The 27,985-nt window shown below is 47.2% G+C and overlaps 3 protein-coding genes across 3 annotated transcripts in view; 2 read left to right on the top strand and 1 right to left on the bottom strand.

Annotated features, from left to right (window-relative positions):
* Positions 1-7,588, bottom strand: part of LOC127030048 (nck-associated protein 1-like) — a 56,134-nt gene extending 48,546 nt beyond the window's left edge. Inside the window, 3 exon segments of the mRNA XM_050915957.1 lie at positions 7,003-7,093; positions 7,450-7,462; positions 7,465-7,588. Coding sequence (XP_050771914.1) covers positions 7,003-7,093; positions 7,450-7,462; positions 7,465-7,588 — 228 coding nt within the window.
* The window catches only part of LOC127058928 (maestro heat-like repeat-containing protein family member 2B), an 852,871-nt gene that overhangs the window by 121,412 nt on the left and 703,474 nt on the right, over positions 1-27,985 (top strand). The window lies entirely within an intron of this gene.
* The window catches only part of LOC127058925 (uncharacterized), a 613,715-nt gene that overhangs the window by 102,085 nt on the left and 483,645 nt on the right, over positions 1-27,985 (top strand). The gene's annotated exons all lie outside the window — the stretch shown is intronic.

Genomic DNA, 27,985 nt, shown 5'->3' with positions numbered 1-27,985 from the left:
GGAGGAGGCTACCAGTTTATTCTCTGTTTGCTTATTTTGGGCGAGGGAAGTAGAGATAGAAAAATCAGGAAAATGAGTGAAAGCAGTGAAGCGATTGTGAAAGAGCTTTTGAAGCTGCAGATTGCAGAAAAGGAGAGGGAGCACCAGAGACCTGAAAGAACTGGCGATAAAGGAGAGTGGGAGGAGAGAGAGAGAGAGAGAGAAGAGCAAAAAAACACCAAGTGAAGCTGCTAGAAAAGCAGAAAACCAGAACCCACCAGTCCCAGCAATTCCCATCGCTCCAAAAATCCACAATTGGACCATTTATGTCCTGCATACAATGAGGGCAGACAATATTGGCTGATATCTGAACACTGTTGAAAGCTGTGTGCAGTGCATGAGATCCCTGAGGCTAAGAGAGTTCCTGCCCTGATTGCAAAATTAACTGTAAAGCTCTAAAGGTATTAAATGAAATGCCTATTGAGGATGCTTTTAGAACTATTGTAAATTTAAAAACATGCTTTTGCGAAGGTTTCAGATTCCCTGAAACATCAGCATTAATTTAGGAATGTTGAGAGGGATACTGGGAGGAGTAATGGGGAATATGAGGAACAAAATGAAAGATTTGATGGGAAAGTGCTGAGGGGCAAAGGTGTTACAAAGCTTTGAGGGAATGCGGGAGCTTGTTGCTCCAGAGCATTTCCTAGACACATGTAAGGCTGATATAAAGCAGCATCTATGGGACAAAGAATGTAAAGTCCTGTGGATGAGATGGCGTCTCTTGCTGATGCTTTTGAATGGACCCAGGTGTCTATTGAAAAAAACCCACTGAAAGAGGTGTTTAAAAGCTGGTGGGAAGGGAAGATCCCATTTTATCCCTAGCAAGAGGGAGGATGGCTGGGAGGCCGAGTACTCACCTCCCCAAAACCATTCCTCTAACCCTTGTCCCAAACATCCTGTAAAAGCAGGAGAGCCCAAAAGGTGCTATCAATGTAAGTCCAACCAGCATCTGAGGAATAAACGCCCTGTGCTAGGAGGAAGCAAGCAACCAACAGCTCATGTTAGTTCTGCCGTCCTCAACACAGAAACCCCCCAAGCAACTTGAACCTATCATATTGGTTTTGTGAGGTTAGCCTCTGCAGAACCAGATATGGAGCATGTTAAGATAATCGAAATTAATGGCAGGGAGTACTTGGGGCAGAGGGATACAGAGGCCCAGATCTCTCTGGTTAAGCAGAGTGTGGTTTCAAAGGCCAGGTATAGTTACCTGGCCAAATGGCAGAGATTGTGGGGTCCGTGAAAGCAGATTCCTTGTACCACGAGCTAAAACCCATGTGGTGTGAGAAGATTTGGAAAGTGTTTTGAGAGTGGGGGTAGTGGAACACCTCCTAACCGACTTGCTTCTTGGTAATGATTTTTTCTGTGTACCTCAGATTGAGGTATTTAACCACAGCAAGAATGAGTTTTATGCTGGGATCCCCAAGGGAAAGGGTAAGGTCTCAGGAACTACTGAGAAAATGGGAGAGAGTCTCCTTGATTCCTCTGCAGCAGGGGGAAGCCACATGCTTCCGAGTGGGAGGGTGGTTGAGACCAACTCCTGCACTGCAGCTGGAAGGAATGTGGGGTGTAACGCCTGCCAGGAGAGAACTATCCAGGTTGTTAGCTGTCAGCAAGTTGCAGCTTGAACCAGAGATAAAACCCGGCTCTAGGGAGCAGAGAGCAGTGTGTCCCAGAGGAGAGCCCAGGGAAGGGGGCAGGGGATCTCAGAAACCACTGGGGGTGGGTGAGGATTCCGGTGACTCTGTAACACAGGGAAGCAGGGTGCCTCCAAGAATGGGAGGGCCAGAGACTAGCTCCTTTCCAGCAGAAGACAACATGCCCTCAGGTGCAGGGGCAGGAGAGGTGTTGTCAGTGATTAAGGAAACTGTCCCAGAGTTTTGCAGCTGAACAAGGAGGGGACCTCTTCCTAGGGAGCACAGAGAGAATGTGTCCTTGGGAGGGGGCCCAGAGGAGGAGACTGGAGAAGAAATAGTGGGGGTACAGGAATGTCTCCTCACTGGTCACTTGGGAGAGGATGCCCAGGACTGGATGCTGAGTCAACATCTGTGCATCCAGACACTCAGCCTGTGACCCAGGTTCTGAGAAGGAACTGTGTAACTGACCTCCTGGAGGGGAAAGTCACACAGCTGACTTCTCAGGGACAGAGAAAGGGCTGGGGGAGGGTACCCCAATCCAGGTCCCAGTTTTTCAGGATGCTATTTCTGATATGTGTTTGAAACCTAACTGTCTTTTTAAACCAAGATGCAGCTCCAATGCCTGTGACAGCAGAGAAGTTGAGACCAGAAAATTGCCAAGTGGCAGTTTGTGAGAGCAGAAATACCCATCTGACAGAGAAGAGGGTATTTTCCCCTAGGCTGGTGAGAGACAGGGAACAGTTATGAGAGAGCTGTTGAGAAAAGTTGAATCTGATCAAAGGGTAAACACAACCTAGCCCAGAGAGCACAGATCACAGCCCTCTAGGGGGCAGGGAAGGACTCAGAGCTGGAGGGGAAAACACTGAAGTAACCCCAAAAAGAAAGCTGGATTTTTTGCATATGTACAGTCCTGGGGTTGGGAGGTAGCCCCCCAAAGGGTCAGCCAGTGTGCAGGATCCACCTGGACCCTTATCTGGCCAGACCCTGAGACATTAAAATCCTAGAAAAGTAATTAAAATTAAGAGCCCATGCAGAGGGGAATGCTGAGGGGAAAGAAAAACCAGTGACTGATTACACGGGAGAGAGTCAAAGACACCCTGGGGTACCGAACAAACTAACCTCATACTACAGTGTCTGAACAGGAGGTATGGTATCATAAAGATACTTGTAAACACCCAAATTCTACAGGCCACTTCCCTCAGATCCCACTGAGGAATACACTAAGAAACTACAGCATCTACTCAGGACACTCCCTACACTAACACCAGAAGAAATCAACATACCCCTAGAGCCCCGACCAGGGTTATTCTATCTACTACCCAAGATCCACAAACCCGGAAATCCTGGACGCCCCATCATCTCGGGCATTGGCACTCTCACTGAAGGACTGTCTGGATATATGGACTCTCTACTCAGACCCTATGCACCAGCACTCCCAGCTATCTCCGTGACACCACTGATTTCCTGAGGAAACTACAATGCATTGGTCACCATCACCAGAAAAACACCATCCTAGCCACCATGGATGTAGAGGCTCTCTACCACAAACATCCCACACACAGATGGAATACAAGCTGTCAGGACACTATCCTGAGTATGCCACAGCACAACTGGCTGCTGAGCTCTGTGCCTTTATACTTACACACAACTATTTCAATTTGATGACAATATATATCTCCAGATCAGTGGCACTGCTATGGGCACCCGCCATGGCCCCACAATTGCCATATCTTCATGGCCGACCTGGAACAAACGCTTCCTCAGCTCTCGTCCAACTCACACCCCTTCTCTATCTACGCTACATTGATGACATCTTCATCATCTGGACCCATGGGAAGGAGACTCTGGAAAAAATTCCACATGATTTCAACAGCTTCCACCCCACCATCAACCTCAGCCTGGACCAATCTACAAGGGGAGGTCCACTTTCTTGACACCACGGTGCAAATAAGTGATGGTCACATTAAACACCACCCTATATCGAAAACCCACCGAACCGCTATGCCTACCTTCATGCCTCCAGCTTCCATCCCGGGCACATCACACGATCCATTGTCTACAGCCAAGCACTGAGGTACAACCGCATCTGCTCTGACCCCTCAGACAGAGACCAACACCTACAAAACCTCCACCAAGCATTCTCAAAACTACAATATCCGCACGAGGAAATAAGGAAACAGATCAACAGAGCCAGACGTGTACCCAGAAGCCTCCTACTGCAAGACAAACCCAAGAGAGAAACCAACAGGACTCCACTGGCCATCACATACAGCCCCCAGCTAAAACCCCTCCAACGCATCATCAAGGATCTACAACCCATCCTGGACAATGATCCCACACTTTCACAGGCCTTGGGTGGCAGGCCAATCCTTGCCCACAGACAACCTGCCAACCTGAAACATATTCTCACCAGTAACTGCACACCACACCATAATAACTCTAGCTCAGGAACCAATCCATGCAACAAACCTCGATGCCAACTCTGCCCACATATCTACACCAGCGACACCATCACAGGACCTAACCAGATCAGCCACACCATCACTGGTTCATTCACCTGCACATCCACCAATGTAATATACGCCATCATATGCCAGCAATGCCCCTCTGCTATGTACATCGGCCAACTGGACAGTCCTCTACGGAAAAGGATAAATGGACACAAATCAGACATTAGGAATGGCAATATACAAAAACCTGTAGGAGAGCACTTCAACCTCCCTGGCCACACTATAGCAGACCTTAAGATGGCCATCCTGCAGCAAAAAAAACTTCAGGGACCAGACTTCAAAGAGAAAACTGCTGAGCTTCAGTTCATCTGCAAATTTGACACCATCAGCTCAGGATTGGAACAAAGGACTGTGAATGGCTTGCCAATTACAGAACCAGTTTCTCCTCTCTTGGTTTTCACACCTCAACTGCTAGAACAGGCCTCATCCTCCCTGATTGAACTGAACCTCGTTATCTCTAGCCTTGCTTGCTAAGCACACATATATATACCTGCCCCTGGATATTTCCATTACATGCATCTGAGGAAGTGGGTATTCACCCACGAAAGCTCATGCTCCAAACGTCTGTTAGTCTATAAGGTGCCACAGGATTCTTGCTGCTTGTAAACACCCATCTGTGATACACAAAAAGTTGGTATTAATGTTAAGTTTTGGGATAAGAATTTTGTTACTGACATTAAACCTTATGGCATGGGCAGCCAGCCTGGGGCTCCGGAGCTGCACGCGGCTCTTCAGAAGTTAATATGCGGCTCCTAGTATAGACACTGACTCTGGGGCTGGAGCTACAGGTGCCAACTTTCCAATGTGCCAGGGGGGTGCTCACTGCTCACCCCACAGGCCCTGCCCCCACTCTGTGCCCCCCCTCCCCTTGAGCCTGCCGTGCCCTCACTCCTCCCTGCTCACGTCCCAGAGCCTCCTGCATGCCAGGAAACAGCTGATGGGAGGGAAGGGTAGGTGCTGATGGAGGGGCTGCTGGTGGTGGGAGGCACTGGGAGCAGGGGGCAGGGCTGATCAAGGGCTCCTGATGTATTACTGTAGCTCTTTGGCAATGTACATTGGTAAATTGTGGGTCCTTCTCAGGCTCACGTTGGCCACCCCTGGCTTATGGTAACGCTAGTTCTCAGTTAATGCCTGTAAGCAGATTTAAAAGCTTATCACAGCAAAGAAACCATAACAAATCTGGTATGCTGTGTGTGAATGGGGAAACTGAGGCACGCCACCTCATGGCCTTGATGGCTGGATGCCAAGAGAACTATACACAAACTGTCTTCGAGTTAGTCAGTGACCAACCCTCCTGCAGTAACCTAAGGGGGGAGGTGTGACTTTCTATACCTCCCAGGCTGCAGAAACCAAAGGGGGCACAGCAGTCCCAGAGTTCCAAGCTGCACCCCAAGGAGCTCATCACAGGGTCATAGGTTCAAAAGCAGGGATCCAGAGGGGACACTGAGCAAAGTACCCTGGACAGCACACATTGCTCCTCAAAGGTGTCTAGAGAGCCAGTAGAAGACGCCACCCATAGGAACTCTGCCCGGATGCATGAGACAAGGAGGAACGGAAATAGGACCCACTGTCGCAGAGCACCCCCCCGTCTAGCATCCTCCTCCTGGTGCTGAGAACAGGCCCTTTGACCAGCACTGGGAGCAGGTTGCTGAGGAGGTCTTGTGACTTCGTGGGGCTGCAGACAGGGTGTGTGTATATGAAGAGGTGTGGGGAAAAGTGCAGCCAGAACCTCAGCAGGGGTTCTGAAGGAGCCGGAAAAGGGGCTGCAACCTGGCACATTGCAGATAGGTGAGCGTCAGGGTCTCCCTCACGCTGCAAAATGGACAGGCATCAGGATGGAGGTGAGTCACGCCAGGTACACGCCTGTGCTCAAGGCTCCATGAAGGAGTAGCCACCAATGTCCCTAGCAGGCCAAGGGACCAAGGTCAAGTACAGGCTGGACCACCGGGGTTCCTCATCCAGCCACTTGGTATCGGGGCGGACACAAGGGTGAGGAAGTGCTCTGTGTGCAGCACGAGCGTGTAGAGTTGTTCCCTAGGTGCGGTTCAGCACGAATCAGCTGCAGGGTGTGCAGTCGTATTGGGTTGCGGAAAGGAAGGGGTCAGGGGGCTCAGGGGCGGGGGCCCAATGAAAAGGCCAGGGGTGAGGGCTAGGACCGGCGCTAGGGATTGAGCGCGCCTAGGCAGATGGGAATTTCGCCGCCGCATCCGCGCGCTGGTCCGCGGCTCCGGTGGAGCTGCCCGCAGTGCTGCTGCGGATGGTCCGGAGCTTCGCGGCACCGGTGGAGCTGCCGCAGTCGTGCCTGCGGGACATCCACTGGAGCCGCGCGAGCGGCCGACTGTCCGCAGGCACAACTACGGCAGCTCCACCGGAGCCGCGGACCAGCGGACCATCCGCAGGCACCACTGCGGCAGCTCCACCGGAGCCGCCTGCAGCCCCCTCCGGCAAAACGTCACCCATCATTTATTCTGGCACACCTAGGTGATTGCCTACGCTGCCTAAATGGTAGCGCCGGCCCTCTCACAGGACCGTGCATGCAGCACAGACTCTGCTCTCATGCAGTGACAGCTGGGAACAGCAGATATCACTAGTGCCAGCCACCCCCTCCCCTGGTCCACAGCCCCTCGCTGTGCCCAGTGATTATCACTTGTACCAGCCATCCCCTCCCCTGGTCCACAGCCCCTTGCTGTGCCCAGTGATTATCACTTGTACCAGCCATCCCCTCCCCTGCTCCACAGCCCCTTGCTGCGTCCAGTGGTTATCACCAGTGCCAGCCACCCCCTCCCCCATGAGCACAGCCCATTGCCAATGTCACTCACCTTGGTGTGAGGCCTGAACTCCTCTGTGAGTTCCTTGAGTGGGGTGTCATACTCCAGCACCATCTGGGCCAGCCAAGCGTAGCAGGGGTCGCTGCAAGGGGACAGCAAGGGCAGAGATTTGGTTCATGCCCCCTCAGCAAACTGTTCCCACTGCCTGCGTCATGCAACCCTCAGCAAACTGCCCCCCAATGCCTGGGTTGTGCATCCCTCCCTGAACTGCAATGCAATGCCTGGGTCATGCACCTCATGGCAAATGACCTTGCTGGCTTTGCCAGTGCACCTCACTCTTCCACATGGGCACTACCTCTGGGATTTGTACACTGCCCCCTGGAGCCCTCTGACCCACACAGACCCGGCAGCAGGGATCCCGTGGCCCAGCCCAGCGTTGTGTGAACCACCCTCTCCTGCACAACCCCCCTCAGTCCCCTCCCCCCAGTTCCCTCTCACCCGCTGCCCTGGTCATCTCATGGGCACAGTTGTACATCCCAATCAGGGCTTTGCGGTCCTCGATACGTGACAGCAACAGGATGACAGACGTGTGGGTCACCACCAGGTCCAGGTAGTTCTTGGTGAGGTCGTAGTTCATGGGCTGTGGGGGGCAGCGTAGTGGGGGGTGTCAGTGACCAGGAACAATAGCGTGTGTGTGTATATGTGTGTGCACATGTGCAAGCGCTGCCCCCTGATGGAGGGATGAGCCCTGCTCTGGGTGTGTCTGCATGTGCATGGGGGGGCATATGTGTGCTGCCCCCTGCTGGAGGGATGAGCCCTGCTCTGGGTGTGTCTGCATGTGCATAGGGGGGGCATATGTGTGCTGCCCCCTGCTGGAGGGATGAGCCCTGCTCTGGGTGTGTCTGCATGTGCATGGGGGGGGGCATATGTGTGCTGCCCCCTGCTGGAGGGATGAGCCCTGCTCTGGGTGTGTCTGCATGTGCATGGGGGGGCATATGTGTGCTGCCCCCTGCTGGAGGGATGAGCCCTGCTCAGGGTGTGTCTGCATGTGCATCTGTGTGCTGCCCCCTGCTGGAGGGGATGTGCCCTGCAATGCAATGCATGCAGCACATGGAGATGGAGGGTCCTGCAGAGAGGAGAACTGCAAAGCCAGGCATGCGGTGGGGACTGAAAGTGAAATATCCCTCTAAGGAAACACAGGCTGTGTTCCAAAGCAAGACTGGATATGCAGGAGCAGTCAGCTGTTGGCTGCTTCACCCTGAAATCCTGCTTTGTGAGTGGAACATGTCTAGCTCCTTCCCCCGTTTAAACACATGGCAGCAGGAAATGCTGACTTCTGCCAGTTACTGTAAATGTGCTTTCTAAGTAGGGTCCGAGTGGTGGTAGCACCTGGGGACCTCAGATGGGGAGCAGGACCCCACTGTGCTAGGGGCTGGGCAAACAAGCCAAGACTGCTCATGCCCCAGAGAGCTCATGATCCAGACACTGTGGGCACATTCTCCACAAACCCTCCCGGCCAGGAGTAAAATCCATGCAGGTGCCTGAACAGCTGCTGTTTGCCAAATTGGGAGGGGGCCATCATTCACTTGGGCTGAAGGCCCAAGCTCGTGTGGGCTGCCCTGGGAAGGCACATGACAGCTTACAACCAAGGCATTGCCCCTGCCTGGGGGCAAGACTTTCTTGTTACCAAGGGTATTGTGGGGAAACAATCCAGTGCACTCTGGCATGGAACAAGATAGAAGGACCCTGCCAGGACTCCCTAAGGGAAAGTCCAGCTGGCAGAAGGGGGAACTCTCAAGCACACAAAGGTGGCAGATCCCAGGGAATGCCATGAGGTCCTATTTAGAACTGGCCTTTCAGAGCTGGGTAACCTGGACTATGATGCATGTGGCAGTGGGGATGGTGCTTATGAAGGCAGAGTCCCGTGATGCAGGCATGTCCTATGCAGAAAGTCCCTTCAGACAGCTCCCACATGCTGTCTGGCAGCCTGACATGGGCCATGCTAAGTGCTCATCCTGGTGTATGTGTACTAACTCATCTCCATTTCCGTCTCATTGTCCAGTGTTGGTGAGACAGGCCAGGATGGAAACCAGCAAATGCAGGCCGTGAGCACCTCAGCAGCAGCATGGACTCCGAAGGGTCACTCCTGGAGAAATGGTATGAGGCCAGGACACCATCGAAGTGGGACTGAACTTTTATAAGTGTCTGGAAGGTGGGGAGGGGTCATGATATGACATCAAGTTTATCACAAGAGCCTGTATGTCCCTGCTGTACTGGGTCAGCGCTGAGTCTTACTGTACTCATGTCTTGGGCATGTCTTGTACTCCGGGACATTTGCTGTCTAGTCTCTGAAGGGACTAGTTACTAAGGTACTTGCTCAAGGCACACTGCTTTCATGAGCAGAACGTGTCCTGTAGCTGGGAGCCAATAATCCCATGGAATGAGGGGGCAGTCGAACGAAGATCCTAAATGAGGGTGGACTCCAGCAAAGCTGCTTCCTGCCCAAAGTGAATGTTACTGAACTAGTGTCACTTCCTGAAAGCTCAGTGTCCTAGAGGACCTTCCTCCACTAGAAACAGGCTGATGTTCCTTTTGAGTCAGAAGCTTTCTGAGGCTATATAGTGCACACTAAAATAGTGCCCTCTTGTATAAGTAACATGTGACCCTAAGGCCTGGTCTGTGTACAGATCTTGTACTGGGGCAGTTAGATCAGTGAGGGGTGTGACTTTTTAGCACTGTAGACCCCAGTACCACCCCTAGAGTGGATGTAGTTCTACATGTTTATATCAGTAGTTTATTTACCTTCTCGTATAGGAATAGTTATCCCAGGACTATCACTCCTATACCAGCATAACTGCCTCAACACTAGGGTGCATATAGCCGGTAGCTCAGCCCTTCAATTGATGCCTTGGCTTCTGACTCTGAAAACACGGTCTTCATTTCTGTAACCTTGACATAACTCGATCATGGCATGTGACATTACAGCAGGACCTGCTGTTTATAAATGTAGTATCTTCCCCTGCCTGCAGTCTGTCATAATTCCTGACTCTCTCTCTCTCTCTTGCTCTTTCTGCAGGCTGTCTGTGAGGCTCTTACTGTGGGAAAGAGAAGCCTGGAGAAGAGTTGAAGCTTTTAAACTTGTAGATTTCCCAACAGCCATTTTAAACATTATCTTAGTGTCCAGACTGAGAAATAAAACTTCCCTTTGTATCAACAGTGTCGCATTCTCTGCTCCCAGAAGAGACCATGTCAATGGCCTGACAGGTGCCCAGTGCCACATTAAACCTTCTGAAAAGTGCATTTTCCATCTACTCTTCCTTCCCAACAGAGGTGGCTTGGATGGAATGAACCCTTCATTGCCTTTGGGGAGTGATTAATAAGACTGGGACTTTTCAGGAAAAGAGACTACTAGGGGGGTATGATAGAGGTTTATAAAATTGTGACTGATGAGGAGAAAGTGAATAAGGCAGTATTATTTACTCCTTCTCATAACACAAGAACTAGGTGTAACCAAGTGAAATTACTAGGCAGCAGGTTTAAAACAAACAAAAGGAATTATATCTTCACACAACACACAGTCAACCTGTGGAACTCCTTGCCAGAGAATGTTGTGAAGGCCAAGACTATAACAGGGTTCAAAAGAACTAGATAAGTTCATGGAGAATAGTTCCATCAATGACTATTAGCCTGGCTGGGCAGGGATGGCATCCCTAGTCTTTGTTTGCCAGACGCTGGAAATGGACAACGGGATGGATCACTTGATTACCTATTCTGTTCATTCCCTCTGGGACATCTGGCGTTGGCCACTGTCAGAAGACAGGATACTGGGGTAGATGGACCATTGGTCTGACCCAGTATGGCCATTCTTATGCCTCTTAAGATCTAGTGGCCCGTATAGCCTGACCTAGTTATCACAGGCCAGGAATTTCACTGTTACCCCCATATGAAGCCTAGTAACCTGTTTGGCTAAAGCATCTTCCAAAAGGCCTCCAGCCTGGATTTGAAGACCTCCCCATGAGAAGGAGAATCCATCCCCTTCCCATGGGAGTTTATTCCAAGGGGTAATCATCACCACTATGAAAAATGTGCCTTATTTCTAATTTGAATCTCTTTGCTTTCACCTTCAGCTACTGCCTCTTGCTCTGACTTTCTCCCCTAGATTGAAGAGCCCTTTAGATCCCAGTATCTGACATTCCACGGGAGGTATGCTGATAAGCTGGTGTTGATAAGCTGAACAGCCTGAGCTCCCTGGGTCTCACTGCAAGGCATCTTCTCCAGCCCTTGAACCATTTCTGAAGCTCTTTTCTGCACCTTCCTCCATTTTTCAACACTTATTTAAATTAGGACTGTGGATTAATTGCAGTTAACTCACGATTAACTCAAAACAATTAATTGTGATTAATCGTACTGTTAAACAATAGAATACCAGTTGAAACTTATTAAATATTTTCAATCTTTTTCTACATTTTCAAATATATTCATTTCAGCAGGGCTGGCTTTAGGAAATGCAATTTGAACAGTTTCAATGGGGCCGCGGCAGGGATGACTATATATAAAAAAAAAATGTAAAAAACACATAGGGCTTGTACTCACCGGGCGGTGCTCCGAGTCTTTGGCGGCGGGTCCTTCACTCGCTCCAGGTCTTCAGTGGCACTGAAGGACCCACCGCCAAAGTGTCGCCGAAGACCCGGAGAGCTGCCAGGTGAGTAAAAATTAAAAAGTCGCCTCTAGGCAGGGAAGAGATTCTCACTGGGCACGGGCCCTCTTAGGCACAGGGCCCAATTCAGGGGAATTGGTGGAATTGGCCTAAAGCCAATTACAACACATACAAAGTGTACAGCACTCTCTATTATTTTTATTACAATATTTGCACTGTAAAAATGATGAAAAAATAATATTTTTCAATTCACCTCATACAGGTACTGTACTGCAATGTCTTTATCATGAAAGTGCAACTTACAAATGTAATGTTTTTTTTGTTGCATAACTGCATTCAAAAACAAAACAATGAAAAACTTTAGACCTTACAAGTCCACTCAATCCTACTGCTTGTTTAGCTAATCACTCAGACTCATAGACTCATAGACTCATAGGTCAGAAGGGACCAATCTGATCATCTAGTCTGACCTCCTGCACAAGGCAGGCCACAGAACCCCCCCCATCCAATTTTATAACAACCCCTATCCCAGGACCGAGTTATTGAAATCCTCAAAAATGGTTTGAAGACCTCAAGCTGCAGGGAAACCACCAGCAAGCGACCCGTGCCCCACGCTGCAGGGGAAGGCGAAAAACCTCCAGGGCACCTGCCAATCCGCCCTGGAGGAAAATTCCTTCCCGACCCCACATATGGCGGTCAGCTAAACCCTGAGCATGTGGGCAAGAGTCACCAGCTAGCACCCAAGAAGGAATTCTCCTCAGCAACTCAGTACCCATCACATCCAACATCTCCCCGCAGACCATTGAGCAGACCTGTCTGGTGGTAATTCAAGATCAATTGCCCAAATTAACGATCCTATCATAACATCCCCTCCATATACTTATCAAGCTTTGTCTTAAAGCCAGGAAAGTCTTTTGCCCTACTACTTCCCTCGGAAGGCTATTCCAGAACTTCACTCCCCTAATGGTCAGAAACCTTCGTCTAATTTCAAGTCTAAACTTCCTATATCCAGTTTATACCCATTCGTCCTCGTGCCTACATTAGTACTAAACTTAAATATTCCTCTCCCTCCCTAACGTTAACCCCTTGAGATATTTATACAGAGTGAGCATATCCCCCCGCAGCCTTCTTTTGGCCAGGCTAAACAAGCCAAGCTCTTTGAGTCTCCTTTCATAAGGCAGTTTTTCCATTCCTCGGATCATCCTCGTAGCCCGTCTCTGAACCTGTTCCAGTTTGAATTCATCCTTCTTGAACATGGGACACCAGAACTGCACACAGTATTCCAGATGGGGTCTCACCAACGCCTTATATAACGGTACTAACACCTCCTTGTCCTTGCAGGAAATACCCCGCCTGATGCATCCCAAAATCGCATTTGCTTTTTTAACAGCCGTATCACATTGGCGACTCATAGTCATCCTGCTATCAACCAGTACCCCAAGGTCCTTCTCCTCCTCCGTCGCTTCCAACTGATGCGCCCCCAACGTATATCCAAAATTCTTATTATTAATTCCTAAATGCATGACCTTGCACTTTTCACTGTTGTATTTCATCCTATTTCTATTACTCCAGTTTACAAGGTGGTTCAGATCTTCCTGAATAGTATCCCTGTCCTTCTCCGTGTTAGCAATACCCCCCAGCTTCGTGTCATCCGCAAACTTTAGTAGCACATTCCCGCTCTTTGTGCCAAGGTCAGTAATAAAAAGGTTAAATAAGATCGGTCCCAAAACCGATCCTTGAGGGACTCCACTGGTGACCTCCTTCCAGCCCGACAGTTCACCTTTCAATACGACCCTCTGGAGTCTCCCCTTTAACCAGTTCCTTATCCACCTTACAACTTTCATATTCACTCCCATCTTTTCCAATTTAACTAACAGCTCCCCGTGCGGAACCGTGTCGAACGCCTTACTGAAATCTAGGTAAATTATATCTACCGCATTTCCTTTATCTAAGTAATCCGTCACCTTCTCAAAGAAGGAGATCAGATTGGTTTGGCACGATCTACCTTTAGTAAATCCGTGTTGCAATTCGTCACAATTACCATTGACCTCTATGTCCTTAACTACTTTCTCCCTTAAAATTTTTTCCAAGACCTTACATACTACAGACGTCAAGCTAACAGGCCTATAATTACCCGGATCGCTCTTATTCCCTTTCTTAAAAATAGGAACTACATTAGCAATCCTCCAGTCATACGGCACAACCCCCGAGTTTATCGATTGCTTAAAAATTATCGCTAACGGGCTCGCAATTTCACGCGCCAGTTCCTTTAATATCCTCGGATGGAGATTGTCCGGGCCCTCCGACTTCGTCCCATCGAGCTGTTCAAGTACGGCCTCTACCTCAGTTGCCGTAATATCCACTTCCATATCCACATTCCCGTTTATCATCCCTCCATCATCGCAAGGTTCCTCACTAGTCTTATTAAAAACTGAGGCAAAGTACTTGTTTAGATGTTGGGCCATGCCTAGGTTATCCTTAACCTCCATTCCATCCTCAGCGTATAGCGGCCCCACTTCTTCTTTCTTTGTTTTCTTCTTATTTATGTGGCTGTAGAACCTTTTACTATTGGTTTTGATTCTCTTTGCAAGTTCCAGTTCAATGTGGCTTTTAGCCTTCCTCACTTTATCCCTACATGTTCTGACCTCAGCAAGGTAGCTTTCCTTACTGATCCTGCTCCTTCCTTCCCTCCCTGTAAGCTTTCTGCTTTTGTCTAATCCCATCTCTGAGTTGTTTGCCCATCCAGTTTGGCCTACAACTCTTGCCCATGGTTTTTTTCCCCTTTCTCGGGATGCAGGCTTCCGACAGTCTCCGCAGCTGTGACTTAAAGTAATTCCAGGCCTCCTCCACATTTAAATCCACTAATTCCTCCATCCAATCCACTTCCCTAACTAATTTCCTTAACTCTTTAAAATTAGCCCTCGAGAAGTCAAAAATCCTAATCCCAGATCTACATTTGTTTATCCTTCCATCTAGTTTGAACTGAATCAGCTCATGATCACTCGAACCAAGGTTGTCCCCTACCACCATTTCTTCTACGAGGTCCTCACTGCTCACCAACACCAAATCTAAAATGGCATCCCCTCTGGTAGGTGCTTCAACTACTTGATGAAGAAATCCATCCGCTATCACATCCAGAAAAATCTGACCCCTATTATTCTTGCAAGAACTCGTCCTCCAGTCTATATCCGGGAAGTTGAAGTCCCCCATAATCACACATTTCCCCTTTGTGTTTACTTCATTAAAGACATTAAAGAGGTCTCTATCCATATCCCAATCCGATCCCGGCGGTCTGTAGCACACCTCAAGCACTATCTCAGGGGATGCTCTAGTTGCTTTTTTACCCAGTGTGATTTTTGCCCAGACAGACTCTGTCTTGTCCATTCCATCGCTTCTTATTTCGCTACATTTAATTTCATCATTGATGTACAAGGCTACTCCACCACCTTTGCCTTTCTTCCTATCTTTTCTAAACAGCACATAGACAGAATAGGTAGAATTATGTACCACAAAAGCTGCATTCAAAAATAAAACAATGTAAAACTTTAGAGCTTACAAGTCCACTCAGTCCTACTACTTGTCAGAAAAATTGTTTACATTTGCAGAATATAATGCTGCCTGCTTCTTGTTTACAATGTCACCTGAAAGTGAGAAACAGGCATACGCATGGCACTGTTGTAGCCGGCATCACAAGATACTGGTGTTGGTCCTGCTTTGAGCAGGGGATTGGACTAGATGATTTCCTGAGGTCTCTTCCAACCCTAATATTCTATGGTTCTATATTTACAGGCCAGATGCACTAAAGATTCATATGCCCCTTCATGCTTAGGCCATCATTCCAGAGGACATGCCTCTATGCTGATGATGACCTCGTTAAAAAAAATAAAGTGTTAATTAAATTTGTGACTGAACTCCTTGGGGAGAACTGTATGTCATCTGCTCTGTTTTTTGGCCCACATTCTGCCATATATTTCATTTTATAGCAGTCTCAGATGATGACCCAGCACGTTGTTCATTTTAAGAACACTTTCACTGCAAATTCAACAAAAGACAGAGAAGATACTAATGTGAAATGTCTAAAGATAGCTACAGCACTGGACCCAGGATTTAAGAATCTGAAGTTCCATCCAAAATCTGAGAGGGGTGAGGTATGGAGCATGCTTTTAAAAGTCTGAAAAGAGCAACACTCTGATGCAGAAACTACAGAACCCAAACCACCAAAAAAGAAAATCAACCTTCCGCTGTTGGACTCTGACTCAGATGATGAAAAAGAACATGTATCGGTCCGCTGTGCTTTGGATCATTATTGAGCAGAACCCATCATCAGCATGGATGCATGTCCTCTGGAATGGTGGTTGAAGCATCAAGGGATATATGACTCTTTAGCACATCTGGCATATAAATATTTTGTGGCACTGGCTACAACAACAGTGCCATGCAAAGGCCTGTTCTGCTTTCAGGTGACATTGTAAACAAGAAGCAGGCTGCATTATATTTCTGCAGATGTAAACAATTTGTCTGACAAGTAGTAGGACTGAGTGGACTTGTAAGCTCTAAAGTTTTACATTGTTTATTTTTTGAATGCAGCTTTTGTGGTACATAATTCTACATTTGTAAGTTCAACTTGTATTGGGTGAATTGAAAAATACTGTTGTTTTTGTTTTTTACATTGCAAATATTTGTAATAAAAAATAAATATAGTGAGCACTGTACACATTGTATTGTGTAGAGTATGAAATTTGTATTGTGTATGAATATGGAAATGTAGAAAACATCCACAAATATTCAAATAAATGGTATCCTGTTATTGTTTGAATAATTTTTTTAATTGCTTGACAACCCTAATTAAGTTTTTTTAAAAAGCTAGCTGGCTGTACTGGATGCAATATTCCCATATCTGTCTCACCAAGGCCACTTAAAGAGGTAAAATCACCTCACTACTCCCTTTTTTTAAACAGACCTGGATTATATTCGTCCTCTCAGCTGTAGCATCACAATGGGAGTTCACGAGCTGCTTCTTTTCGTCTAAGACATGTAAACCCTCTTCAGCCAATGCTGTCCAGGATCCAGTCCACCATTTGGTAGATGTGGCCTGCATTCCTTGTTCTGAAATGGCTGTTCCTTGCATTTGGCTGTAGTAAATCAATGTTGTTTGAAGGGGCCCAGTTTAGCCTGTCTTTTCAGTCTTCTGAACATATTGTCCCATATCCTCTAACAGTGACTTGCTTTCTTCCTTTGAAGCTAGTTGCAACCCTGCAGAGGCTCTCACTTTTGGATGATGGTGTCCAAACTTTGCTAAAGCCTCTTACAGGTAAAGTGTTCCTTGCTCCCCCGCTCTCTGCAGCAAGACAGTGGATCTATTAACTGGGCTGCATGCAGCATAGTCTACCCCAGTACAAGGGGCATTTGTCACAAGCTGCTGTCCCTTTGTGTGAGAGCTACCACTAGAGGGTTGCATGCATCATAGCTTCTGTAGGCTGAGTTCATTGTGAACAGCAGGGACTCCTTGGGTGCTCCCACTTCTTCCCCTACCTGCTCTGTGTCATCCTCTCATTCCCCTGCACTTTAGCAACTCCCTAAAGCCCCACTTGTGGCAGGGGCTGTGTGTACCCCATATCAGAGTCCCCCATATCCCTTCCATGCTGGAGTCCTTAATTCTTCCCCCATGGCAGGGGTTGTGTGTGCATGCTCCTCCCCTCCCAATTGCATTCAGAAGTTGTGCTCTCTCCAAACAGATGCCATGAAGTTGAGTGCAGTGTTGTAGCCATGTTGGGTCCTAGGATATTAGAGAGAAGATGGGTGAGGTGATCTCTCTTACTGGACCAACTTCTGCTGGGGAAAGCTTGTCTCTTGATTCACCACCTTGCATGTAAGGCCTTGCAAACTGGGCCAAAATCACTTAGTTGGACTCTTCTGTTGCTTTAGCTATAGGTAAAACTCTAGCCTGTCTCCAGGGTGGGTTCCTCTAGCAATGATCAGCATCACAGGGCTTCCTCTTGAGGGGGCTGATCTCACATAAACAGGGAAGGAACTGGCTGTAAAAGCAGCCCTGGCTGGGCAGAGCAGTGCAATCTTGTTCTGGCATCTCAAGTGGATGGGAGAGTATTGGGGTTTCCTCTAATTTGATTCTTCTCCACAATATCACTCTTCCTTTAGTGGATTACTTAGCTTCCCCTATGTCAGATCCTGTGGAACCATGTGCTGTGCCCTAGGGAACCCCTCCGTGTGCCTGACCCAAAGGGAAATGTGATGTTCTGTACCTTGTGGGAACACCCTACACTACCCCCATTCATCCTTTTCATATAATTGTGTGGTATCTAATGCAAAGTTTGTCATGTTGGACGTCTTCAGAAGGCTCATGATATACTGAGCATTGTTGCTATGGTAATGTTATAGTAATTGTTATAGGTTGTAATTTCATGTATATAGTTTTGAGGCTGAAAATGTGTCCTCATGGCTTAAAACAAGGCCAGGCAAAAACTCCCCAAGAGCAGAGGGGCAGATCACACCTCATCAGGGCAGGTATGGGACAAACCCAGCCCAGCCTCACAGGAACAGAGGACACTGGCCTAGGCAGCAACAAAGAGGATCTGTTGGACTCTCAAGTGAGTCACCCCCCTTCCTTTGGTCAGTTTGGCACAGCGATGAGGCAATGCTCATCTGACTCTGAAGGGGACGGGGAAACAAAGTGAAGAGGGAAGGAACATGATAAAAGGGAGAGACATTTGCCATGCTCTTCCTCTCTATTCCACCTCCATCTACAGACATCACCACCCAGCGACTGAAGCACTGATCAAAGAGGAGAGCCTGGCTGAAAGGGCAGCCAGCCAGCCTGTGGTGAGACGCATCTAAGTTTGTAAGGAGATTGACAGTGTTAAGATCGGTTTAGGATGCATTTTTGCTTTTATTTCATTTGACCAAATCTGACTTATGTTTTGACTTATAATCATTTAAAATCTGTCTTTGTAAATAAATCTGTTTGTTTATTCTACTTGAAGCAGTGCATTTGATTTGAAGCGTGTCAGAGACTCCCCTTGGGAGAACAAGCCTGGTACATATCAATTTCTTTGTTAAATTGACGAACTCCTATAAGCTTGCAGTGTCCAGCGGCCATAACTGGACACTGCAAGACGGAAGATCCTAGGGTTGTGTCTGGGACCGAGATATTGGCTAGTGCCATTCGGTTGCATAATCCAAGGAGCAGCTTACATGCCAGAGACTGTGCGTGAACAGCCCCGGAGTGGGGGTTCTCACAGCAGAGCAGGATAAGGCTGGCTCCCAGAGTCAAGGATTGAAGTGACCTAGCAGATCACTGGTCCAGATAACACCAAGAGAAGGTCACAAGCTCCCACTCTTCCTCAAAGGTAAGTCCTGTGGCCTCAGTGCCTCAGACTGAGCCTCTGGGCTCCAGCACGCCTGCTTCACACATGAGCTCTGCCCAAAGAATCCAAGTAAGATAAACTCCTGCTCCGACTTTGTCCTTGGCAGGGATCATTGCACCTCACCATGTGTTTGTAGTAACACCAGGCAGCCTTTTCAAAAGAGGTTAGAGCTTATTAATCCCCTGGAACACAACAGCAGGAAGGCCTTATGGTAGCACAGCGAAGCAGTGGTAAAGACAGGTCAGAATTCAGAGGGGCTGCTGTCGTGGTGGTACCTAGCCATGCTCCTCTCTCTGTGTCCCTTTGTCAGTCCCCTGTGCCAGCTAGTGTCTCTCTCCAAAGGCCAGTTTAGATCCTAGCCTGCTGTCAGCCCTTTTCTTGTCTTCCTCCTGCAGCTCATGCTGAGCTTACATCTTCCACCTGCTACAGGTCCCTGGGGCATCCTATTGTCTGTCTGGTCTGGGTTTCAGCCAGTCCTTAATCTATTCATGTCACTCCAGGCACCTGTGACCCCAGCACTGTGTCCTGCTCTCCTGCAGGAGCTTTTTGACCCTTCTGTCCCCACTGGGTAGCAACCCCTACTGGGTAAGTCCCTGCCCTGCCCCCATTCATGAAAATATAACCAAAAATTCCCACTTGGCCACACCCTGCAGCAGGCTCTTCTCTGGCTCAATCTTTTGGTTTTTACTACGTTCAACACTATCACAAATGCCTCAAACTGCAGTGAGGTGGTAGCCAGTAGGGGCTGAGGCAGCTAAGCAAGGACCCTTCGCACTGTGCTGATTGGCTGTTTGCTCCAAATGCTTCCACCCACCTCCCCACTCCGTTCACCTCAGCTGCACTCCACAGCTGCCCCCGTTCCCCGCTTACCCCTTTCTCTTCTGCCCTGTCCCTTCCAGGGAGCTGCTCTCTCCTCCTCAGTAACTCCCCCTCCCAGGAGAACAAAACAGCCTGGCACTAACGGGCCATTTGCTCCCATCACCTTGTGCATTCTACCCCTTCCCCACCCTGTGTCCGTCTGGTCTGCTTAGAGCGTGAGCTCTCCTGTGTGTGTACAGCACCTTAGGCACTACTGTCATCAACAGGGCAGTTCTCAGACAGAACAGGCCTCAAGGAATGAGCCTGTCTCAGAACGAGGTAGGGAAAGGCAGCATTTAATAAAAAACAGTAGAGGCAGATTTCAGAGTTGTAGCCGTGTTAGTCTGTATCCGTAAAACAACGAGGAGTCCTTGTGGCACCTTAGAGACTAACATATTTATTTGGCATAAGCTTTTGTGGGCTATAACCCACTTCATGAGATGCATAGAGTGGAAAATAGAGTAAGCAGGTATAAATATAAGTAGAGGCAGAGAAACGTATGAAGTGGCTGGCATCAAAAGCTCTGTGAAGGCAACTGCAAGCCAGGCCTCTAGTGCTCTCCTTTTAAGGGGCGGATCCTCACCTAGCGTAAATTAAGCGTAGGATCTGCCCTGAAGTGGGTGGTGCAAAGATGCATGAGACAAGCACAGCCTCCTTCAGCTGGAAGCTTATGGCAAGGAAAGGCCTTGAAGCCTCTCAAGCACCCCTGTGAAGAACAGGCATAGGGAGCGCTCAGCTAGGCAGAGGAAGTGGGATTTCAGAGCTGACCTAGCCCCCCATTCCCCTTCACAGATTTTAAAGACAGAAGGGACCCGGTTTATGTCATCTAGTCTGACCTCCGGATAACACAGGCTGGGGCATTTCATCCAAGAACCCTGGTACTGAACCCACCACTGAGGGTACTGTTAGGGAACCTTCATATAAAATATGAAGATTCCCCCTCTGATGCTCACCAAAAAAATCTCCCATCTACAACCTAAGCCCCAGTTTTCACCAGGGCTTGCCCCCTTGTGGGAAGGGTATGGCATTGGAGCAAGAGATGGGTATGTGTGTGACATCTTTTATTAGAAAAATGTTCCCACCAAAAAACGGTGTTTTTTGTGGGAAAATGTCACATTTTGACAGTTTCTTGACAGCCACTGGTTTAGTTTTAAAATTTCCCAATTTTTGTTCCATTTTTAATTGTATTTTCCGTTTTGGTTTTTGAAACCTGACAAATCTAGATTTTTTTTTTTAAATTCTTGTTTTCCTCCCTCCCCTCTCTATTTCTCCTTTTTCTTTCTCTACTGGAAAAAAAAATGGGGAAGGGAAGGAGGTAAAGAACTTAACTGGAGGAAGTATGATCTTTCCCTTTTCTACTTTTTTTTTCTCCACTGAAAAAAAAATACACATTTATTTGTAGTATCTTTGACCCCTAGTCATAGAATATTAGGGTTGGAAGTGACCTCAGGAGGTCATCTAGTCCAACCCCCTGCTCAAAGCAGGACCAATCCTCAATTTTTGCCCCCAATCCCTAAATGGCTACCTCAAGGATTGAACTTGTAATGTTAGGTTTAGTAAGCTAATGCTCAAACCACTAAGCTAGGGGTTAGCAACCTTCTAGCAGCATTGTGCTGAGTCTTCATTTATTCACTATAATTTAAGATTTCATGTGCCAGTGATACATTTTAACCTTTTTAGAAGGTCTCTTTCTATAAGTCTATAATATATAACTAAACTATTGTTGTATGTAAAGTAAACAAAGATTTAAAATGTTTAAGAAGCTTCATTTAAAATTAAATTAAAATGCAGAGACCCCGGACTGGTGTCCAGGATCCGGGCAGTGTGAGTGCCTCTGAAAATCAGCCTGTGTGCCACCTTCGGCACACGTGCCATAGATTGCCTATCCCTGCACTAAGCTATCTCTCCCACTGCTGTGCCAGGGGCTGTACAAACACTACAAAGAGACACTCCCTGACCCAAAGCACTACATTCCTGTGATGCTGGCAAACCAGGTGCCAGCTCATTCCAAGGCTCCTAAGCATCAAATGCGCAGCTGGAAACCAGTCTGGCTTATCTGTGTTAGTATTGTTAAAATAGGTTTTAGGTTTATAGAGATGTGTTTAGTCTTTGGATTGTATGAAATGCTTGTAAGTTGCTGCCTGCACTAATTTCACTTATCTGTATCCCATATTATAAGGTAATATGTAAGTATTTGCTCTGTAACTATCAAAGTGTTTGCTATGAAAGTGGAAACCCTCAGTCAGGAGAGAATATTACCAAATGTGAGATACTAGTTTACCACAAGAAGTGTCATCTCCTGTCCAACGCCATCAAAAAGCCATTATGGAACAGCTGTGGACAAAATTTGTTGATTTTTCCTCTTACATCAACGAAGAGGAGATATGCACAAACACTTGTCACATCAGTTTGAACTCCGGGGAAAGGGAATTAAAATACCTGACCAGAAGGAACTTTATATCTATGTTGTTTGAACTTGGAGAGGCAAAGACTTCTAAACATAAGCTGTTTACCTTCGGTTAGCCCTAAAGGATACACAGAAGCTTCTATAATACGCAGGCTCTGTGACCTTTAGAACCTAAGACTGTAACTCATGTATGTTTACCTGCTTTAAGCCTGAAAATAACTCTCTTTTCTTTTCTTAACTAATAAATCTTTAGCACGTTTTTTATAGGATTGGCTACAAGCATTCTTTGATAAAGAATTGGAAATGCAGTTGACCTGGGGTAAGTGACTGGTCTTTTGGGACTGGGAGTAACCTGAATATTGTGATTTTTTGGTGTAAGGACCCATCTATGACAAAGGCAAGTTTGCCTGTATGACAAGATAGAGCGGATCCCTCAGGGAACTGTCACATTAAGGCTGTTGTAGCGGCAGAGGATTTCACGTGGGATACTTGGTTGGTGAAATCTCAGTCTAGAACACACAACCAGTCTGGTTTGTGCCCTGTTTCTTCACAGTCTGCCCAAGATCGGAAGAGAGACAAGGTGGGTGAGGTAAGCTCTTTTTTGGACCAACTTCTCTTGGTAAGAGAAAGTTATTACCCCGCCTGCGAGCCACTCCAGACAGCTTGACAAATCTAATCATAGAAGTGTGGGCTGGAAGGGACCTCAAGAGGTCATCTAGTCCTTCCCCCATGCAGAGGCAGGATTAAATACACCTAAATCATCCCTGAGAGGTGATTTAAAACCCTCCAATGACCATTTCCCTAGGTAACCTGTTTCAGTGCTTAAGTAGCCTTATGGTCAGAGTTTTTCCAACCTCAGTTTCCCCTATTGCAAACTAAGCTCATTACATCTTGTCTTGCCCTTGGGGGACATGGAGAACCATTGATCACCATCCTCTTTAACAACCTTTTACATATTTGAAGACGTATCATGTGCCACCTCAGTGTTCTCTTTGCCTTTGTTTCATACCTTTCCTCCAAGGATCTGAACATTCTTCAGACTCTAGTGAATGGCCTACCGTTCTCTCCCGAGTGGTACAGGAGACTTAGTGTCCCATTTGATAGAAGGGGAGACATACAGAGAGGCCAGGTGTGTTTTTAACACAAAGACCTCATGAGGCAGTAGTCACGCTGAGCGGCCTGGCACTGTGCTGTAATCACTGGACAAACACTCCCACCATGTGGCGGCAAGAAAAGTCCTGAAGATGTATTAAATTGAGCAGAGTCCTAGTTCCATATTTAAACATGATTCTTCTTGAAAGTCTTAGCACTTGTTTATCATTTGCATTTTGAAATTACTGGAGCAGCAGGTGTCATGGAGTGAGATTGACTATTTTGAAACCCAGTGATGCAAAAAGAGGAAGATTACCATGCATAGAGCCTAGTGAAAACAATTAGGGGCAGTAACATTAGTATGCCAGTAGTTGTGGGAGACCATCCAGAAATATGTTATACCAATGGTAGGCTGTTATGTTTTTTCTGCAGTTGCAATTCTTAACGTGTCCCCATTTGTGTGTATAATATGAATGGTCCAGTTTTCCACATTTTTTTTTCTAGGAACTATGTTACCTGTTTATCTTTTAACAGATGATTGGTAACTGTTTGCCATTCAGTGCTAGATTGATAGAGAACTCAGCTAAATCACTGCTTACAGTAAGCTGAGACTCTGTTGTTGTTGTGGCAAACAGTAAATGTGATTATTGTAAACACAGTACTTACATTACATTTACATTTGTCTTTTGGTGGGTTGCTAACACTTTTTAAACACTTTTCCCCAAGAATTAACACATACGCATAGCCCATTATACAGTACTTTGGATTATCTGAAAGACAAAAATAACATTTTTCTACCCCTTTTGGGGTGGCATTGATTATTGGTTAAGATTCCGTTCTTTTACAAAGACCCTTTTTTATTGCAGGCAAAACAGAGGAATTACTCCCATATTTTCCTGTGTTTTTGTTGTTGTTTTTTTATAGGCAGGCCAGGTTTTAATGGCTTCTGCTTTGTAAGGGTTATGCAGAAATTATTCCACTGTTTAGTTATTAAGTCCATGAGGTAGTGTACCTCAAGTTTTTCCTTTGATATAGCAGACCAAGTTTGTAATGTTTTTCCTGCTGTGTTAAGCTTTAAGTTATTCACAGGTAATAGCTGAGAAGCATCATTACCATATTACTTTAAAGGATTTTTCCAAAAATCATACACACTATAAGTTGTTACAGGGGTACTTACTAACATTAAATTTATTTTAATGTTTAATATTAACAATAACTTTAGCATCAAATCTATTACAGGTATCTTGTTATACCATGCCTTTTATGAAGGTAATTTATTTGCTGACCAGGTATGTTCTTTATTTGCAGCTTCTTTTGTGCTGGCAGTTCTCACCTTTCCTTCTCAGTTAGGTAATTTGCATCAGCACAGGCTTGGCTTTTGGATTCAAAGCTATTAGCGGAGCTCAGAGACTCTGCTATGTACATCAGCCAAACTGGATAGTCTCTACGGAAAAGGATAAATGGACACAAATCAGATATTAGGAATGGCAATATACAAAAACCTGTAAGAGAACACTTCAACCTCCCTGGCCACACAATAGCAGATCTTAAAGTGGCCATCCTGCAGCAAAAAAACTTCAGGACCAGACTTGAAAGAGAAACTGCTGAGCTTCAGTTCATCTGCAAATTTGACACCATCAACTCAGGATTAAACAAAGACTGTGAATGGCTTGCCAACTACAAACCAGTTTTTCCTCCTTGGTTTTCACACCTCAACTGCTAGAACAGGGCCTCATCCTCCCTGATTGAACTAACCTCGTTATCTCTAGCTTGCTTCTTGCTTGCGTATATATACCTGCCCCTGGAAATTTCCACTACATGCATCCGACGAAGTGGGGATTCACCCACAAAAGCTCATGCTCCAAAACGTCTGTTAGTCTATAAGGTGCCACAGGATTCTTTGCTGCTTTTACAGGGAGAGAAGGACATTTTTCTTCTTTCCTTCCTCAACAGCCCCCTTCCTTGGAGAGCCCTTTGCTGGGGACTGGGTGGGGAACAGCCGTTTCCGAGGATTATTTTCACACCATGTTTGATGTTGATATATAGATTTTACAGCCAGACTAGATCACTAGGTACCTCTGCTCTGACCTGAATCGGAACAGAGTCCAGAGAATTTTACCCAGTGACTCCTACCAGGGCTGGCTTTAGGAAGTGCGGGCCCAGTTTGAACAGTTGCGATGGGGCCCCGCAGGGATGACTAAAACAAAAAAAACTTTTTAAAAACCCTTTCATTTCTTCCATGTTATTTTACTTTCCATGACTATATAAATAATAACAAAATTATATATTACATACATTGCATCATATATTAATTAGCTGATTTACACTTTCGTATTAGGAAAATAATTTGTTTTGATAGTTGTACAACTGATTTTCTGCACTAATGTTATTTTATTAAAATTTATAAAATATTTCCTTAATATAAAATTGCCCTCTCTTTTCCCCCCCCAGCGCCGCCCGGTCCCATGGAAACAAACCCTCCTTCCCAGCTCCGCCCCATCGAAACAAGGTTGGGAGGGCGGGAAGAAACAGCACATGTGGGGTGACCAGATCACAGCAGTAAAATAGGACCTGCCCCCTCCCTGCTCAGCCCCACCATCACATCCTTCTTCACCCCCTAACCCCCCCACCTGGCTTGCTGCATCCCTCCTATTCAGTCCCCCACCCACCACTCGCCTCCTTCACCTTCTCCCTCCCTTGCCGGAAACCCCCATGCCTGCCCCTAGAACTCCTGCTGGCTCAGTGCTTGCCTCTTTCCCCACCCGCCACTTGCCCCCTCACTTCCCCCCAAGTATAAAGCCTCATTCAAAGACCCAGGGGTCACTATATATTACTGCCACAGCAGTCAATCAATGCATTGTAGATAAATCTCTGTATTATGCATTTTTGTATAACTTTTATATGACTTTGTATTGAACTTTGGTAATATGTTATAGCAGGGCCCCAAAGGTAGTGTAATTAAGGTAAAAGAAAAGTGTCTTTTGCTAGGAGTAGAATAAGATCTTCCCCCCTTTGTAATCAATTGTCCTGTTGAATGAATGAGATGTGAATTAGTAAGGTGTAGAAGGCACCTCCAGACAGCTGCAACCCTTGGAGAGGGGCTGGGAGCCAGACCAAGGAGCTTTGCCCTGGGCTGAGTGGGACAGAGTTTGGATGCTGGGTGCAGTCTCTGGGCTGGGGCACGAGGTGGGGTGCAGGAAGGTGGAGGGGTGCAGGCTCTGGAGGGAGTGCAGAGGGGTTGGTCGCAGGCTTTGGGACAGAGTTTGGGGGCTGGAGGGGGGTGCTGGGGGAAAGGGATTGCCATGTGGCTTCCTTCATCCCCTGAAGCCCCTCACCATAGCCTCAGTGGGGATGGAGCTGCCCCTTCCCCAGTGTTTGCAGGAGTGGTGGCTGGGGGGAAACCCAGTCAAACTCTAGTTTTACTCTTTCGCTGATGGGTCACTTAAACCCCTTACAACCCCTTTCCTGCCTCTCTCACCGCCCTTTTTACTGGGCTTGTTGATCTTTTCAGTGGAGCCAGATGAAAACACAAACTCCACTGAGCAAAGGCTGGAAGACTAGACTGAACCCACCACCCAGCCTAGTCCATCCTAGAGCCCAGGACTGAGGGCAAATGTCCCCTCACCCGCAGGCCACCTGCTTCCACTCCTGGCCTCTCCCAGCCCTGCTAGTGATTCTGTGTGGCTGCATCAGGTGGGATTTCAAGAGGACCCCCCAATCCCCGCTAAATTCACACCCTGGTTTATGACCACTCTGCACCAAGAGCACCTTCCCTCCCTGCCCTAGTGCTGCTGGATGGCTAGAAAGCTGAGCTGGGCATTTGATTGATCTAGAATATTATCATGTCGCTCCCCAAACCCCTTAATAGCCACACAGCTTTGGGGGGGCTATTACCCCCCCCCCAAGCCGGTCTATTTTATTGTTGCAGGGCAAATGAAGGAGCCATAGTTTAATGGAAATATTCAGCCCTACAGCGGCCTTGCAGCAGGGAAAGCAGAGTGGATGGGAAGGGAACTGGTTTTAGATAGGAGCCCTAGTCCCCTTCTTTGCAAAATAATTTGGAGAGGGGAATCAGATCACGCCTTGCCTCAGTTTCCCCTTCTGCAGGGATGGAAGGGAGATAAAAGTCTCAGCCTGCCATGCCGTGTTGCAGACCTTTCACATTCTCCCCTCTTGATTATTTGATTTCCACCTACAAACCTCCCTCTCTCTCTCACCTGATCCAAGTGTCCTACCCTTATGAACTCTCAGCCTAGCTGCAAGTGCTCTATCCTTAGAAACCCTAACCTTAAGGTGGGAAGCCCTGCCCATAGGAACCCTAACCCTAACCCCAAGTGCCCTACTCTTATGAACTCTCACTAAGTTCCAGCTCGGGGCTTTTTCCCTGGTGTTGCCGGCAGATAACTGCCTGAGGCCAAGCAACAGTGGGGGGGGCCGTTGCCTGGTGTGCCGCGCAATAACACAACAGGGTGGAGAAGCAAACAACCAAATTTATTTGAGCTCAAATAAGGTGCCAGGGAGAAATAACAATCTCAGATTCTGCACATCTAAAAACCAGCAGTTTTTTCCTTTTATATTCCAGTTGTTTATTACAAACTTTTTTGCTGACTAGCTGATTTCTTACTCCCCCCCTCCTTT

This window comes from Gopherus flavomarginatus, chromosome 10 (genome assembly GCF_025201925.1).
Source record: "Gopherus flavomarginatus isolate rGopFla2 chromosome 10, rGopFla2.mat.asm, whole genome shotgun sequence".
Taxonomy (NCBI): Eukaryota; Metazoa; Chordata; order Testudines; family Testudinidae; genus Gopherus; species Gopherus flavomarginatus.
Note: the sequence above shows the minus strand (reverse complement) of the source record. Positions and strands in the feature narration are given on the sequence as shown.